The 15,205-nt window shown below is 34.9% G+C and overlaps 1 protein-coding gene across 2 annotated transcripts; it reads right to left on the bottom strand.

Moving 5' to 3' along the window:
• Positions 1-132: 132 nt before the first annotated feature.
• On the bottom strand, positions 133-14,859 carry LOC104266090. Of its 2 annotated transcripts, none has more exons than XM_026836273.1 (28): positions 14,692-14,859; positions 14,091-14,203; positions 13,506-13,669; positions 13,154-13,195; positions 12,921-13,092; positions 12,428-12,537; positions 12,069-12,212; positions 11,601-11,746; positions 10,608-10,756; positions 10,157-10,274; positions 9,768-9,939; positions 8,966-9,217; positions 8,395-8,568; positions 8,101-8,164; positions 7,492-7,667; positions 7,057-7,180; positions 6,614-6,763; positions 5,849-5,992; positions 5,397-5,483; positions 4,729-4,901; positions 4,480-4,617; positions 3,826-3,956; positions 3,456-3,540; positions 3,049-3,142; positions 2,480-2,623; positions 1,928-2,073; positions 1,529-1,614; positions 133-1,030 (listed from the first exon to the last, which is right to left on the bottom strand). In XM_026836273.1, exons 1-28 carry the CDS (start codon positions 14,763-14,765, stop codon positions 847-849), a joined length of 3,756 nt encoding a protein of 1,251 aa, XP_026692074.1. In that variant the 5' UTR covers positions 14,766-14,859; the 3' UTR covers positions 133-846. The 2 variants fall into 2 exon arrangements, with proteins under 2 accessions (XP_026692074.1, XP_009859859.2); XM_009861557.3 differs by having other exon boundaries at positions 13,506-13,672.
• Between the last annotated feature and the right edge of the window lie 346 nt (positions 14,860-15,205).

A 15,205-nucleotide genomic window follows, 5' to 3' on the forward strand; every position in this document is an offset into this window, starting at 1 on the left:
GTTGGCGCAATGATCATTAAGTGTGTCAAGGTCATAAAATAAACACAAAAACGTTCCCAACCGTGAACCTATTTTGTAAAAAATACCATCCTACGGCGCGGGATAATCTTGTATAAACGTAAAACTGTAACATAAGGTATCCATACAATGCACTGTATTCCGTGTAGCAGATTTGACTTCAGGTAGTGTAATTAATACTGACATAACATTTGAGGTTTAAAAATGAGATGTTATGCTGATTATACGAAACACCGATTCTACTGCAAGGCATGAACATTAATTTACAAAATACAATCATATATGTACAGTGATCAACAAGGCAGGAGAAAGTGAGTGATTTTCAAACTTTGATTCGGATTTGGCAATTATACATTTACATAACATATATAGGTGTTGGGGTAATGAGCCAATTCTGGCCTAAATCCATGGCACATGGTGTGCCTCGCCGTATGGCCTCGTCCAAACAGATTAAAACCATGTCTCACTCATAGAGAATGGATCATGGTAGGTTTTTGTTACCACAGATTGTGTGTTGTGGTACATCTTTAGTGAAATACATTGTTGTTCGAGCAGCAAAATTACTATATTTGGAAGTATTTGGAATGGATGTAACAAACTCATAGCCAGTTGCTGTTGAAGAACTATCACTCCATAAAAGTTTAATACTGGTTGAAGATACAAGCAGGGTAAAATCTAATTAAAAAATAAGACTTCTATCTTGAATCCTTATGCGCGCCTCACTGGAGACATCACCCTCATTAAAGAGTACAAAGGTTAAAAACTGAAACCTGTAAACCAAAGTTAGCGTTCAATACCAATGACACATAAAAACATCTTCAAAGTTCTTTAAAGCGAGGCAGGGTACTGGCATATAAACCACAAGTCTCTGTTACAAGGCACATCATTCCAAAGTCGATTCTTTGACGCGTATTCAATGTTCACACAATCTTCGTCTCCAAGCGCATCATTCGGTTCACCAGGACCCCATGCACCAAATACTGCATCGTTTATTGCGAGGGGCGTGCCGTCACTGCAACCAATGGGAAGGGGTATAAGTAAAAAGTAATAGCAAAAGAGGATTATGTCATAAACAACCTATAGTAGGGTGGGGAAGATGGGACGCTTTTGATTCTATTTTTACACCCGAATTAATAGTGAACAAAGAACATTTAAAGAATTGTAAAACCGTATCCCCACTACCACTGTAGTTAGTTGTTTAAAACACCTTTAGGATATTTGGATATAATCTAATACCGGTGTCCCATCTTACCCACAGTACTATATTGTTTGTCTATTCTAGTATGATTTTTACAAACATTTTTTTTTCAAACTTAAATGACCTGTTTTTACTGCCATATGCGAAGAGAAAATTAGATTTATGCGACTTTGTTGTGACAACAAAGTTCCCATTGTTGCAAAATAATGAACAAAGGCCCAAAACGACGTAGGTTTAAATGTATCATGGGCAAATACGACACAAATGATCTGTCATGAAGCAAATCGGATATTTCAACCACTAGAAACTAACCTGTAAACAAACTGTCCTTCTCTTGCAAGATCGTCGATTCCAATCCAGAACAAAGTCCACCTGTTGCCTTCTCCACTTACTAAGTCCTGTGATTAGAGTAAGTGAAATAAATTAATACATGACACTTTTATATCCTAGCGGGGCAATAACTGTCGTTAACACACGGAATACATACATCTCATGCCTGTTTATCAGTTACCACCTATGTTACTTGGTGGTGATTATTTCCTTTTGGATTCTTTCATTTTTCTTGTTAATGTATGACAGATACTTTGGACAATATTGTATGACTGATAATTTAGACAATCCATAAAGAACCACTGGGACGAAGCATTTGTGTATTTTAGTCAGAATTAAGCAACGTATGTTTTATAATAATTCACCACAAACTAGCCATACCCTGATAAAGTCCTGCTGACTTTGTGTCTTCACGGCTGCAAGTATTCCACCGTTAGCTTTGCAAATATTTGCCGCATCTTGATAAGTATGTCCGTCCTTTTCTATTTTGTAACAATGATCTTCAAACCTCCGACCAACAGAACAAACTAAATGTTTAAAAAACAGGATGGTTATTGTGTTGGATTAAGCTTTAACATGGTTGTCCTCTTATAATATTTTTACTTGAGTCTCCACGATTACGGTAGCGGAAATTTAGAAATATTTTAAACGAAAAATAGGATATCGACAAAACAACCGTGTGTAGAGTTAAAACATATTTATATTTAATTCTTGTACACCAAACACACGTTTTATCATACACTTCATGCTCACTGTCCGTTATAACATAGGTGTCTTCTTATATACCAGAATTTTCATTGATAAGTAGCACATTATGTCACCAGACACTCTGTACCGTTAGCAGAAAATATGGTATAAAACTACTATTGGTTTACATTTAATTAAATCATATTGAGATGTAATTATAAGAAAAGTTTTAAGTAGATCACCTACCTGGTAAATCACAATGTCCATCATTAATAACAACATCATCTAATGCGATATCACCATGGTAATCATCTCCTCTTACTCCTTCAAATACAACTTGAAACGAGGTTGCTGAAACGATTGAAACTCTTCCAAGGAACCAATCATTGCCTGGTGTATAATAGGTAAAGAATTTTATAAAGCAGAAAACATTTAGCTCACAACACAGAAGCCTGGCTACACAAGCCTTATAAATTTATTTAGTTTATTTCCATGTGGCTAGGCAACTGCAGTCATTACATGAATGTGCAGATAAATATTTCGGTAGCTGTTAAGTGTCTTGTTCAACTACAGACAGCCACGTAGCAAAGGTAGGCTTTGAACCCATTATCACTGTGTCACTATGGTATGTGAATCAGTGGCAACTACAGGGAAACATATTTCATGCAAGTAAAAACACTTTTATTCCATTCTTATGTATAATGTATAAAAATTTTAACAATATCTCTTTCAATTAAACAGGGAAGGCAAAAAGATAAAGCTGGTGAAAGATTGTAACAACCATATTCCTTATTAAATACCAAACATCTACTCGCCTTGTGGTCCAGATTTGGTCCAAACAGGATTTCCAAGATCATTAGGATTATTATCTGACCTGATGTACACGTTCAATGCTCCAATGTCAACACCCTGGTAATAATGGTTGTTGTAATAATATGGATGGGTCCAAAACAATTGTTACAAAAAAACAGAAAGAATAATCAACATAGTTTTGAAAATTATTCGCTAAATACAAATTATAAGTCAACATTAACAAGGTGTATGAATACACCATGTGTGTCTGGTGTATAAAAAGACACCCATGTTATAACTCGACAGTGAGCATAAAGTGTATGAATACACCATGTGTGTCTGGTGTATAAAAAGACACCCATGTTACAACTGACCCAGTCATCCCACCATATATTGTAATTAAATGAAAATAATGGGTTATACAACTTACATGCATATGATAATAGAACTGTAGACATTGGGTAGTGGTTGGCCTCATAGTAGGTGAAGATATCCTTGTTATTTGGGCGGGGTATCTAAAATCAATGCAATAAATTAATTATTTGTATATGGAAACCAAAGCAAATTTACTGTGACCTTGGTGTGCAGATTTATGGCCAAATACTGGGTTGGGGCAATTTCAATAAAGGTCCTACCCAAGGACACATACACACCTATCAGTATTGATATCAGTAACAAGCATACAATCCTACAGTTACGGTGCAAACCATATATAGCAGTTCATGTAGCAGGCCGTTCTGTGGCCCCTACTTGATGCAATAACATAATATATTCTGATAATATAAAACAATCATACAAACCTTGGGTTTGAAGCTTCCAGATAAATATACTTGCCAGCCACAGTACCAGATGTGTGGTCAGTAATAGGACCTGTGTCTGCAGAAGATGTGGCACCTGTGTTGGTGTCCCAGTCAAAATCATCATCTAGGTCCTTTGGGAAAAGACATTTGATGTTTAACTATTGATTTTATGATTAATGTTTAAGATGGTATATATGAACAACTTTGGGAGCATTTTTAATCCAAGAAAAACTGCTTAAACTCTAATCTATAATTAATCTAAAAATTGAGTTTATATTTTGGTGTTTTTTAAACTTGTTATGTCCCTTATATGTTATGTTCTCTCTGCCAAAAGCAGGAGAAATACGCATTGTTTTCTCTTTTTTGTAGACTGTTTTTGTGCAGAGTTTGCGGTATGTAAAGCACAAAACATTGTAATATGCAATAGGTTTAGCAGTTTGATTGTGGGCATGGGAGTGTCAACCGTAAATAAGTCACTAAATTTCCCACCCACGAGGATATAAATGACCAAACCAACCAAAAGTCATGTCTGCTTATTGACACACTGCAATAGCTTCGGCAACTTGACTGTGGGCATGAGAGGGGAACCATGGAGTTTCCACGCACAAAGATATAAATGACCAATGACAGTTTACAACATGTTATCATAACCACCTGTGTAAATCCACACAGATCATTTGGTGTGAAGTCACACTGTAACACGGGTGTCGGACATGGTCCATCTCTTATTATGACATCATCAAGGGCAGTGTCTGCATGATAATCAGAACCCCGAACAGCTTCAAAAATAACCTGAAAAGTTTAAACAATCAAAAGATAATTTTATTTTTTTCAATTATCCAAAACTGCAAACCTTTTTCACTTAGTTGAAACTCAATTTTAATCCAATGTACAAAAATTTACCCTGAAAGGTGAATCTCCTCTTATAGTTGCTCTTCCTCTCTTCCACTGGTTACCATGGTTACCACTCTCCTCCCAGATCTTGGTGGATGCAGAGCCATCTAGTGGCTCAAAGAGGACGTTAAGATCGCCGGTGCCGACTCCGAACATGTGGTAGAAGAACTCAAGACATTTTCCTGCGGATTGAATGAAACTTATTTATCTTTGTGTGGCGGGGTAACAACCAGTCGTTAAAAACTTGAGTTCTGTTCCATATACCTTGTGTCCGCATACGAGTTACCAAGTATGTAACTTTGTGGGTAATTAATTTTTATTTCCTATATTTTAATTTATGACTGAATTGGAGCAATTGCTGTTAGGTGTATAAACCACTGTGTCACGGTACCAGACAATGTTATGCTTTAGCGGGATCAATAAGCTATCAACAAATTTAAAATATTTCATATGAAATATGAAAATAAACTTTTAACAAGTCGTCTGGTATAAAAACGTAGTGTATTTCCTATGTTTTGTCAGCCATCTGGCAAGACTTTATCAGGAAATCATTCCACTGCGTTTTTTTTTATTAGCTGCTAAAAGATTATTTCCATTGAGCCGATAAAAATAAAAGAATATTTCCATTATGCCTGGTAGCAGAAGTAACAGAATATATGTTGAGATAATTATTTTACCATCAGTAGCTTCCATAAGTGGCGATATCAACCTTGCTACATGCCCCGTTCTTCTTGGGCGTGATGCTTCAATGAACATGTAGTAACCTGGTAGTGAATGTATTATTTGTGTTTTTAGTAAATGAATAAATGTAACCTATTTCTTGGAGTGCAAAGAGAGTCATTACACCTGGAGTATTCATTAAAAATTGACCATATAAGAATGTATTCCCGTAATATAGTAGTGTGGGGGAAGATGGACACCTTTTCATTCCATTTTCTCGTCCCATTTGGCAGTAAACAAAGATCATTCAAAGAATTATAAAACCCCATAACCTTAAGTCTTCCATAAACCATTGTTAATTGTTTATAACACGATCAGGATATTTGGATATTATGTGTTTAAGGTGTCCTGTCTTATCCCACACTAAACTTAATGTTTGCATGAAACAAAGTACACACAGACATAATACCAGCATCGGTAGCAAGGGTATGATCCAATGATGGCCCAGTATCTGACGATTGGGTTGAACCATTGTTTCTTGACCAATCAAAATCATCGTTTGTGTCGTCAATGAAACCACATATGTCGGGAAGTTCAAAGTTACAGTGGAAGCCTTGGGTGGTGATAAGTATATGTGTGGTGTTTATAACAGTTTTTTATAAATACGTAAAAGAATGAATCAATGAAACTTGCTTTATTCGTACATGGAAAACGACAGTCGTTATAACACAGGCGTTCTGTTTCATACACCTCGTGTCAGCTTACGAGTTACCAAGTATGTTACTTTCATTTTTTTATGTATGGCTAAGAATTTAGACAACCCATTAGCGACCGCTTGGTTGGAGCAATTCCTGTTAAGTGTCTTGCCCAAGGACACATACACCCACAATGGTAGTAGCGACAACCTGAACCCATCCCCCCTGATTGGAGGAATGCGCGGTATCCAACTGTGCCATGGCGCCGGATAAACATGTCTAGTATCATTACAGTAACTACTAACTAGATTGCAATGCTATGTAACTGAGGGCATATTGTGAAGCATATTAAGACTACTTGGGACGTAAGCCAGAGTTGGCCCATTGCTCTAGATTTTAATGTTTGCTGCTAACTTATGTTTAAGTTATAATAAAAGGTTTAGAAACATAATGGCACCAAGAAAAAGACACAAACTGAGACACTGTAGCAGGCTTTAACTTTGTAAAATTGAATAGGAATACATTTAATGACAGCTTACCATCACTATAATCTATGTTTGGGTATCTACTGTTGTCCAGAACAACTGCATTTGTATCTGTTGTTGATGTTGTTGTTGTTGTTGTGGGTTGTGCTGTTGTTGTTGTTGTTGGTCTTCTTGTTGTTGTTGGTCTAGCGCTTGGTCTTGGAGCTTTATAAGAATATGAGAGATGTAGTCACTTTTAATATTAGTTTCTTAATTTTCTGGCAATGACAGTCGTTATAACATGGGCGTTCTGTTTCCTACAACTCGTGCTCGCTTTTGAGTTACCATATTGGCCAAATATCCCCCGGGGGGGGGCCCCCCAATTTTGACAACCAATTAGTGACCACTGGGTTAAAGCAATGACTCTTAAGCGTCTTGTCCAAACACACATACGCCCACAATAGTAGCAGCATATTACAACATACCTTGCAGCATTTCATACCTTGCATTCTACTTACCTGTTTCACCAATCCCAGTCAAAGGCGGACTTAACTTATTATTTTTCACAGCATATATAGAGATGAGATATTGACTACCTGGGTCAAGGTTGTCAACTTGTACAGGAGGAGCTACAGCTGATATCTGTCGAAAAGCAATTGTACAGAAATTTAAAAAAAATCTTTTAAAAAACCCTAGTGTGACATTAAATAAAACACTAATTATTAAAACACTTGGGGTTTATAGTATTTTTATAGGATACCAAATGACTGTAATTTGTGCATTTAAAAAAAAATAGAATTGGGTGGAGAATTAAAACATATTAACATTTACTTTTTTAATCTTTTAAACATGCTAAAAATTTACATAAATAGACAGACTAAAAAGGAATAATCACATGCACTTTAAAAGCCCAACATTGCTCGATATGAATTATTTGACTAAATGTTCCTCACCTGCACAGACGAGTGCGTTCCTTCAATATTCTGCAACACGATCCTATATTCATCGGCCTCGGATACAGGGAGAGGATGCCATGAGAGGATCATCTCTGTGGAGGTGGAAGACAACACAGCGAGGCCAGCAGGTGGAGATAGAGAGGGAGTCGTGCTCAATGTTGTTGTTGTGTTTGCTGAAAATTATTAGTGTACAATTTGTTTACCAATTTTTTTTATACTGTCCATCAAATTTTTTATTATTTTCCACCAAATATTTTGTTTGCAATTGTTTACCAATTTCGTTATATTTTTTAACCAAGTTTTTTTTATAATTGGCCACCAAATTTGACAAATTAAGAGTAAGAGAATGCCTAAAAAATAATGCAGATGTTTTAAAGAAAGTTTAAGGTTCCATTCTATCACAGGGTGAAAGGACCCAGGAGTTTTTTATAGTTGGCCCATCACCCCTAACTTTCTACTTTGTTTTTTTCTTGGATTCTATGGTTTTGGGAACCTGTGGTTTAGGCCAGAGTTGCCCCAATACGTTATTACAGTTCAGTTAATACCTTTTACATGGCATACTAATGTTATATAGAATACCATCACCAAATATAAGTAAGTACTTACTTGTTGGTGGGGTTGTTGTCAGTTGTAAGTTGGAATTTGTATACCTTGTTACAAGCAATGATATCTGGAAATAAAATTACCTTTCATTTATTTTGCTCCTGAACCTACAAAGTATAGTATTTTTGGGGAAAAACAATTTTACTTTAAATTTTAATTTTTAAAGTTGTAATTTTAGCTTTGAAAAACATTTATGTATAAAAAATTTACTCCAAATTCCTAAAAGGTGGTTGCACTTTTTTTCGTTCCAGGAGAATTGTCTCACATTAGAAAACTTTCACGCCTGCAAACTCTTACATGATCATTTATTTCTTCGATTTCAATCGTATGGTTTGCGATCATATCTGACAAAAACGCAGTTGTCATCATTTGTTTATCACCCCTCATCATTATTTCACCAGTCAGCAAAGTTATCTGGTTGCTGTTCAACGTCATGGTTTCTGTTATCGTTCTGATCACATTTTCAGTTGCCTAAAAATATATATCAATTATTTGAATCCGTATTTTAAATAAAAACAATTGAGAAAAATTTTCCAATTCCAACAAAGCTTGACTTGTTTATTATTTCAAAACTTTTTTAGCCAATAGCTAAAAATTATAGGTACATTCATCATGATTCATGTAGTTTTTTTAAGGTTAAACTAAACTTAAGAAACTTAACAGTAACTGGCTACCAACCTTAGTTAAATAATAAAGTTTGGTTTATAAAATTTCCATGTATTAACAGGCCACAGACGTTTTTATGAGTTTTTTAAAACGAACAGTAACGTTTTTCCTCTTATCTATTTTGTTCATCAAATTCAAAATATTATATTAAACGATTTTGAAATAATGGGTAAAGCCAACCAAAGGTAAAACAAACTCTTACTGCCATTTGCCGTTCGTGTGATTTCAAATCCATTGAATGTCTCATGAGTGCCATCTCTGTGTTATGCCCAACATTGTTAAATCCTTCCATTTGTCTTTGTAACCTGTACAATATATCCTGGTTCCTCTGCCATGTGGAGTTGGCTTGTGACAACTGTTGTGTTACAAGTTCCATGGCGTTAGATAGACGCTGATCAAGCATGTTTACTTCTTGTGAAGTGATCGTAACAGCCATTGCTTGCCCTTCAATTCTCTACATACAGGTTAAAATCAAGTTTTTACACTCTACTATTTTTGCTCCTTGGCATAATGTAACATAAAAGTAAATGTCTAACTGTGAGGCAGATGAAATTTTAGTACAATAAAATTTACATAATTTACCAGAAGATTTGCTTATATTTTTGTATAGAATACTGTGGGAAAAAACAAGACACCTTTGAGCAAATAATACCCAAATATCCTGATCATTTTTAAACAATTAACAATGCTACATGTAAGTTGTGAGGATAAAGCTTTTATATTTATTTGAATGTTCTTTGTATACTACCAAATAGGCAAAACAAAAGATTAAAAAGGTTTCCCATCTTCCCACCCTATTATATTTATTTACTCATAAGCTAATCACTTTATTAACTTTCACCATATTGAATAGAATGTAACAAACCAAGTAAAGGTAAAAATTGATTCTAATAAAAGGATCTTACTCACATTAAAAAGAATATTTCAAGCAAAGACCGAATTATTTAAAACAATAAAGAGAAGTGAATAAGCATTAAAACAACAGCCAATAAAAATATTCGCACCTTGTCTAATCCAAACTCCACATTATTGAATATTTCAACCAAGTTATTCAATCTTGTTTGCGTTAAATTATTCAGTGTTTCAACCTCAAGGACCAAGTTATTCAACACGTTTTCCCTTGTTGCTACATGTGCTGCAGTGGAAGCAGCTTGGAGCTCAATTTCAGCCATTTTACTGTAACCAACAATAGTATATATCAGTACAATTATGTTATTATAAATATAAAGTACTGTGAGGTAAAATGGGACACCTTTAGCACAAAGTATACAAATATCCTGATCGTGTGTTCTATGGGAGTCGTGAAGTTACGTTTTATATTTGTCTGTTTGCTTAAAATATTTTTAAATCTTTGCTACCATAATCGAAGAGACAAAGTTAATATTATTATTACCTTTGTTGTTGTTGTTGTTCCTCAAACAAATTATTAAGTAGATTATTATGTTGAGCAACTGAGTTCTGCATTCTTTCCAATTGCACCAAATCCAAAGATGAGATTTCTTGTCTTAACTCTGTAATATAAACAACATACAGTTAATTTTAAACTCAATTTTTTTATGCTTTTTTTATTTCTTGTTGTAATTTTTCCCATAGCTCTTTGAAGTCGAATTCTTTACAGAATTTATTTCTTAAAAATAAATGCTTACTTTGTTTAATAAACAATTAACAACTCCTGTTAGAGTCATGGAGACAAGGTTAATAAATTCTGCAAATTTTTTTTTTGTTTACTACCAAATGAAACGATAAAATAGAATGCAACATGAACCATCTTACTCCAACCTACTATACCTAGCATAAAACAAATTTCTGCCACATAACAACTTTAAACATAAACACGATCTTACCTTCTTGCATGTCAGTCACAAAGTTCATGACGGAAGCTAAAGTGAAGTTGATAGCAACCACATCGTCCATAACAGAGAAAACGTCGGTTAAGATCGATTCTTGTGTGAAGGCTAACCTTTGAGATAACTGGCCGATACTTCCAAATAATCTGTGTGGATGTTAGTGTTAAACTGTGGTGAAAGAATGCATGAATGCAACTTACTTCATCCTCGTCTGACGGGAAAACGACAGTCGTTATCACACAGGTTTAACACCTCGTGCCAGCTTAAGAGTTACCATGTATGTTATTTTGCAAGTGATTATTGTTTTTGGATTTTTTCATTTTTTTATGTATGGCTGATAATTTGGGCAACCCATCAGTGACCACTGGGTTGGAGCAATTGCCGTTAAGTGTCTTGCCCAAGGACACATACGCACACAATGGTAGCAGCGAGCCTTGAACCCATAACCTATGAGTTACAGGCAGGCGCGCTAACCACTATGCCGCGGCGACGGACGAATGCAGTTAAGTGTCTTGCCCAAGGACACATACGCACACAATGGTAGCAGCGTTGAGCCTTGAACCCATTACCTCTGGGTTACAGGCAGGCGCGCTAAGCATTATGCCACAGCGCTGGACAGGTAACGACAGTTGTTATAACACAGATGTTTAGTTTCATACACCTCTTAACCACTTATGAGTTACTGTGTATGTAACTTTGTTGGCACTTAATAAATTGTTTTTGATGGTGTAGGAAAAGGCTGTACAATACTCCAACCCAGTGGTCACCAATAAATTGTAGCACATTGTGTGTTGGGTAATGGGCCAATACTAAATACCAGGCCCTATGGTGTGGTTTCTGGAGTACAATGTTGCCGGATTTGTGTCTGTGTCTCAATTTTTCTGGACCTAATGTGGCCAGCCTTTTCGTCAGTCACTATTTTGGTGCATTTTGCTTATGCTGTGGCTAAGACTTTACCCACATAAAATAAGTAAAGCAGAAATCACAAACCTGGTTTCTAAATCACGATTAAACGATGTCATTTCATGAGTTGTATTCGTGATTCGTGATCCAAGTTCACGTGAAGCATCTTTACAAACGGAAACTTCACGATTCAATGTTTGTTGCATCATAAGCACATTGTTCATACGTGTGTCCTGAAAATTTTTAATACAAAGACTTTCAAATTTGCTGACAATAGGAGGAATGTTTTTTAATGCCATCAAAAGTTTGGATAAGTAAAAATTGCTGCCTGGGTTTAATTGATTCCTAGTTATTGATAAAAAATTAAATGCTTATTATTTGATGGACTTCCATAACTTGTTTAGGAAATAAAATTCTAAGTTTCACAAAACAGCGTTGTAGTAGTTAAGGGATACTTAAAGGTTACAAAGGTTTTATTTACTTTGTTATAATAAAGTTTTAAATGCCTTGGTTTTAGATGCAAATCCAAATAAAAGTACTTTCTAAAAACAATACCTGGACTTGATCATTCATAACTTGGTTAGATAAAGTTGCATTCATGTCTAAAATATTCATTAAAAGTTCGTTTATTTCACTTTGTTGGATCACCACTTGGTTGCTAAGCTGGCTATAGTTGTCCAATACCTCAGTTGTCATGTTCTAAAAATATGGGAAAAAAACATCTAAAATCTTATAATTATAAAAATAAACCACAAAAGGCATAGAACTAAAAAAAAACAAAAAAATATGCATAAAAAACAGTCACACAAAAAATCTGTAAAAACAACAAAACACAAGTAGCCAGTAAAAACTACATTAAAAAGCAACTAGTTTAAATAAAACTAAAATTTAGCTTGAAACAACGACAAAGGTACCTGGTTTCTACCATATGATTCAAGTCTTTCAAGGGAAACCAACTGTATTTGGTGAGATAAAGATGTTATTGTGTCAGAGATATTTTGCATTGAGTGATTCAAGAGCATGTCTAAATAAAAGGTTGAATGTAATAATGAAGGTAACTTAATTACTCCCAGTGGTGGGGCAACAACGCTGGCCGTTATAATACTGGTGTTTTGTTCCACACACCTTGTGCCTTTTTACAGGTTATGTATGTAACTTTATGTGTGATCATATCTAAATAAGATACAACAAGCTATTTTATTGGTGGAGCAGGGGGCCATAAGTGTTGGGTGTTTTTTAAAGAGAAACAGAACCATGAGAGATTCAGTTTTACATAAAAAATGGCAAGATTTATGAGAATTGGTATTTCAGTCAGACCTAGCTCATTACCCTGACACCCCCGACCGCCTATGTGTGTACAGAAGAAACAAAATAATTTTTTTTGAATTAAAACATTTAACATATCACCTTCTATTGATTGAATTCTACCCAACAGTTGAACAACTTGAGTATTATCAACATGTTGATTACTTCCTTCACTTGTTTCAACTTGTTGATGGTCAGCCACCCCATCTAATATCTCACTCACAGAAACCAATATTTCCGAAAATATTATTGCGAGATTTGCATTGGTGTCTTTCTGTGTTGAAACAAAGTCCATTGTTAGACTTGAATTGAAATGAAATATATTTTACTCTTACGTCATTTTCCTCTGTGTTGAAAGCAGATACGTCTGGGTATACCTAGAAAGAATAGTAAGTTTCAATACAAACATAACAGTGTATATATATGTGTGTGTATGTTAAGTTTATTTCTTATACATAATGAAATAAACAACTAATGCATATGCCAAACAAATACATGATGTTTCCATACACCACATGCTTACTGTTGAGTTACAATATGAGTGTCTTCTTATACATCTGACACACATGGTGTATTCATACACACTGTTAAGTTATAACATGGGTGTCTTCTTTTTAACCCCCAAAATTTTCTCATATATATTTGTCACTTTTAAACAAGCATGCTGGAAAGACAACAACAACTTACGTTTGTGTTAAAGGAATCTCTCTCTTGATCTTCATACTCAGAGTAGACAGGTATTTCAACTGATGTGGTTTCAACAAGGGTGTTAAACGTTGTATTTGCGAGTTGTAGGGTGGCCACCAATGCTTCAAGTGCGGATAAAGTGCTGGGGGGTGGTGTCCATGTGCCTGCTGTAAGGGGGGCTGTTAAGTTAACTGCTATAGGGGGGTGGTTAAATTGTCTGATTCAAAGGGGGCGCTAAACTTTATTGCAAGTTTATTTTACAGAACACAGTAATTTAAAACTTTCTGATACTGATAAGCCTATGTCTTCTTGGGCCTGACACTTGGTGAACAGTTTTTGGTTTAGTTTTAAGTTTAAATTTTGGCTATATATATATAAATATATATATATATATGTTCATGTTTTTGCGCATCTAAATATATGATTTTATATTAATACAATGGTGGAAATCCAACCCAGTGGTAAATAAATGGGTTGTAGTAGCCTGGGTATGGAACTAATAGGCCAGTTCTGTCCTAAATCTCTGTCTTACGAAGTGCCACACTGTAGGACTTCACTCACATAGAATAGAATCCAAACACTCACCAATGGTTGTTGGGTTTTTGTTCTTAAGACTTTTAACCTCTATGTTAAGTGTGTGTTGTTGTAACTTATAATCAGACAGCATGAGCGAATGTTCGACTATGCTGGAGGATAATCTGATAAAATACAAAATATTACATTTCTATACAAATGCAGGAATACAAAGGACAAAAACATAGTACTACACGTGTGTATTGTACACCATATACTTTCTTGAATTAGTTTCAGAATGTACTTAGTTCCACTTTTTGGCAACTGTAACTTAAGCATCCTACCCCAAAACACACATTACATGCATAGCAGCTTTGAAACGTTATTCTCCGGTAATTTGTGTAACTGTAAAACTTACAAAAAACTATATTTATTATAATAGGGTATGAGAAGACGCTTTTAGCATATTATATCCAAACATCCTGATTGTCTTTTAAACAACTAATAACAGTCTATGGGAGTTGTGAAAATATGGTTCTATAATCCTTTCAACGTTCTTTGTTTATTATCAAATGAGACGTGAAAAGACTATTAAACAGTGACCCATCTTTCCCCACCCTATATATACTATATAAAGTTCAATATTAGTTTAAGAAACTCCACATCAACATACTCTTGCATTATCCTTGTATTTTCATCAGTAGTATCATGTATTGCATTCATATCACTTGTATGTTGGGACTCCATCTCGTTTATCTTTGTTCCTTGTAATTCAAGGTTGTTGTTGATTGTTGAAACAACCAATGCCAGGTTGGACACCTTGGAAATTAAGAAACAGAATAATTGGACTTTTGGGAACTGTACCCAAGGATTGTTATAATAGAAACTGAGGTGTCCCAATGAATGCTTGACACATACGCAAAGTAAATATTGGTTATCTACCTAAATATTCAACCAATTTTAATAAAATCTGTATTAACTTTTGGTAGCAGAAGACAATCTGTAAAACCTAAAAGAAGTCATGTAGGTCGACAAAGTAAAATACAAAATATGGCCAACAAAAGATAATCCGTTTGCTTCAACCTAGTGGTACCTTACTTATGGGTTAAATTGTCACAAAAAAGTTACCCCCAAAGTTACATACGTGGTAACTCATAAGTGGGATTATAAAACTATAAAAAACATAA

This window comes from Ciona intestinalis, chromosome 10, assembly GCF_000224145.3.
Source record: "Ciona intestinalis chromosome 10, KH, whole genome shotgun sequence".
NCBI lineage: Eukaryota > Metazoa > Chordata > Ascidiacea > Phlebobranchia > Cionidae > Ciona > Ciona intestinalis.

Bases quoted from the DNA above. Each gene is read 5' to 3' on its own strand.
- LOC104266090 (XM_009861557.3), bottom strand. From the start codon at position 14,765: ATGGAGTCCCAACATACAAGTGATATGAATGCAATACATGATACTACT. The intron at 6,764-7,056 runs GTAAGTAGAATG...ATTCTTATAAAG, and splicing joins GACTGGGATTGGTGAAACAG to CTCCAAGACCAAGCGCTAGA. The intron at 3,143-3,455 runs GTAAGTTGTATA...CATTATTACCAG, and splicing joins AGTTCTATTATCATATGCAT to GGTGTTGACATTGGAGCATT.